We start from the raw sequence: 2,925 nt of genomic DNA, 5'->3' as shown, positions 1-2,925 counted from the left end.
AGAGAGAGAGAGAGAGAGAGAGAGAGACAGAGAGAGAGAGACAGAGAGAGAGAGAGACAGAGAGAGAGAGACAGAGAGAGAAAGACAGAGAGAGAGAGAGACAGAGAGAGAGAGACAGAGAGAGAGAGAGACAGAGAGAGAGAGACAGACAGAGAGAGAGACAGAGAGAGAGAGAGAGATGGACGAGTGAAGGAGGAAGAGGAGAACAGTCTCTTCAGATGAGTGAGCTGCTGCAGAGAAAAACCAGCCACTCAGTCAGACTGAGGTCAGCTTTATGAGGCTGAAACACAAACAGAAAGACTTCCTGTTAAACCCAAACCCTCAGACCTGGACCAGAACCAGGACAAACCGGTCCAGACGTGTCTCTGAGCTGCAGCTCATGATGTTTGTTACCTTCAGTCCTGACGTGTCCACAGGCTGTCCGTCTCTGCGGACGGACCGGAGCAGAGTCCTCCCGCTGCCTGGGTAGCCCTCCTCCACCTGCAGGTGGCAGACCAGGGAGGCAGACTTCAGGTAGACCAGCAGGCGCTGGGCGGGACACCAGTCGATGGCAAAGCTGCAACACAGAAACCTTTAAACGAACCGAGCTGAAGGTCCAGGTTCCAGGTGGTCCTGGATGTGTCTCAGAGGTCAGACTGACAGGTGTGGGTGTGGCCTCACCTGGTTCTCAGGTTCTGGATCTCAGACAGGAGCTCAGCCTGACCCATGAAGCACTGTAGGATCCTCAGCAGGGCGGGACTAAGCTCCGCCCACTGACCAGACACGCTGCCCTCCACCACACCCACCGGCCCCTCCTCCACCTGCAGACACACTCCAGAATCAGACACTTCCTGTCAGGTGGAGCAGGAGGTGACATCACTTCCTGTCAGGTTTTAGTGTCTGAGAATAAAAACCTGCTCTACCTGCAGCCTGAAGCAGTCATCGCTGCTCCAGCTCACCAGAAGCCTCAGTGGTTCCAGCTCATTGGTGGACAGGGTGGAGCAGGGGMGTGGCCTGAGCTCCACGCGCAGCTCTGATTGGCTGACGGCGAGCAGGTGGATCTGCATGACGTCCTGCGTGGCGGCAGCGTACGCCTGCAGCCTGACAGGAAGCAGAGTTAGCCACCAATCAGAGCGTCCCAGCAGGGTCATGTGACCTGACGACACTCACTGGTCTCTGAGCCGCTGCCACACGATCAGCTGACTGAGCTCCGCCTCTGACTCCGCCTTCAGCTGCTTCAGCTGCCAATCACATGAGCGCAGTGCATTCTGGGTGTTGAGCAGCACGGCCTGGAGCTCCTCCTGCTGCTGAGCCTGGAGGAGGAGTCTGAGCATCACCTGCTGTGGGTGTGTGTGTGTGTGTGTGTGTGTGTGTGTGTGTCTGTGCTCACCCTGCTGTGCAGCTGCCTGGTCAGCTCAGTCAGTTTGTGTCGACTCTTGTGTATCTGTTGGACTCGGTCCTGCAGTGTTGTGAGGAGCGTCTCCGTCTCCTCTGTCACTGACCTGTTGTGTGCTTTCAGAGCCTTCCACCTGCTGAGAGCCCCGCCCTCTGACACACACACACACACACACACACACACACACACACACACACTTGCTTTGATTCATTCCTTGACTCTCCTGTGGAGCTGCCTGAACACTTTCTGGTACAAAGCTCCACCCACTTGTACCTAGCTCCGCCCACAGAGCACGCCGCCCCCGAAGCATTGTTGTGAAGATGTGCTGAAGTGGTAGGAGGTTTTTAAAGAGACAGAGGATAATTTCAGGGCGTTTAGATTTATCTGTTATTTCTACAAGTTTTTATTACAACAAGGTAACAGAGCTTCTGGATTATGGTTTACAACTGAACTATGGGCCTGGAAAATACTGACACTCCCCCCCAATAAATAAATAAATAAATAAAACCACATTTCTGGGACATAACTTGCATCTTCTCTTCTCTTTATAATCTCTCAGGTGATTATCTGCAGGGGAAATAACTGATCTAGTTAAAAACCAGCAGCTTGTTGATAAACAACAACAATAAGATGGAAGCAAAGCAGACGACTAACTTTAATGAAACCATTGAACCAAATCTGTTTGATGAAGAAGTGAAACAAAGACAGCGTTCCTACAGCTTAAAACGAGTTAAATTTCAGAGTTTTTAAGACCTTTTTAATAGTGCTTCAATTAATTTTAAGACCAACTTCACAAAAAAAACAATACGAAAAAAGTAAAAAGATTAAGATAAAGATGCATCAGGACAAAAAATAAATAAAAACAGCGACAGTTTTACCCAAATGTTTACTTTAACAAAACAAAATTTTGTTAACCAGGGAGCCCCCCAGGGGTCAGTATTGGGTCCTAAGTTATTTAATTTGTACATTAATGATTTATGTAAGGTATCAGAGTCTAAATATATCTTGTTTGCTGATGATACAAATATATTTTTCTCAGGCAATAACTTGCAATTGTTGGAACATAAAATAAATACAGAGTTAAAGAAAATAAAAAAATTGGTTTGACACTAATAAATTGTCATTAAATTTAAGTAAAACAAAATTCATAATTTTTGGGTATGGTAGGGCTAAACTAGAATTACAAGTTAATTTAGAGGGATTTCAAATTGAAAGGGTGACTAAAATAAATTTTCTCGGAGTAATAATTGATGAAAAAATAAGCTGGAAATCTCACATCAGACATGTAAAAGCCAAAGTGTCAAAGGGAATTGCATTATTATATAAAGCAAAACAAGTTCTGAATTACAAATCTCTACATATCCTGTACTGTTCCATAGTTCTTCCATATTTAACTWATTGTGCAGTAGTTTGGGGCAATAATTACAAAACAGTTATACAACCATWWTTCATTTTGCAAAAGAAAGCAATAAGGATAATTCATGGGGATGGATGAAGGGATCATACCAATTCATTATTCTTTTTGTCAAAATTACTCAAATTTACGGATC

The 2,925-nt window shown here is 45.8% G+C and overlaps 1 protein-coding gene across 1 annotated transcript; it reads right to left on the bottom strand.

Moving 5' to 3' along the window:
- Positions 1 to 162: 162 nt before the first annotated feature.
- si:dkey-225f5.4 (uncharacterized) lies at positions 163 to 1,527 on the bottom strand (the record flags this gene model as incomplete). Its single annotated transcript, XM_014023150.1, is given in 6 exon segments — positions 163 to 280; positions 394 to 556; positions 661 to 800; positions 903 to 1,080; positions 1,150 to 1,292; positions 1,370 to 1,527. Coding segments are annotated over 6 exon segments (848 nt in total), but the record flags the coding sequence as incomplete, so codon positions are not given.
- Positions 1,528 to 2,925: the final 1,398 nt, after the last annotated feature.

This window comes from Austrofundulus limnaeus, unplaced genomic scaffold (assembly GCF_001266775.1).
Source record: "Austrofundulus limnaeus strain Quisiro unplaced genomic scaffold, Austrofundulus_limnaeus-1.0 Scaffold358, whole genome shotgun sequence".
Lineage (NCBI taxonomy): Eukaryota > Metazoa > Chordata > Actinopteri > Cyprinodontiformes > Rivulidae > Austrofundulus > Austrofundulus limnaeus.
The sequence above is the reverse complement of the archived record's forward strand: the minus strand, read 5'-3'. Positions and strand labels throughout refer to the sequence as shown.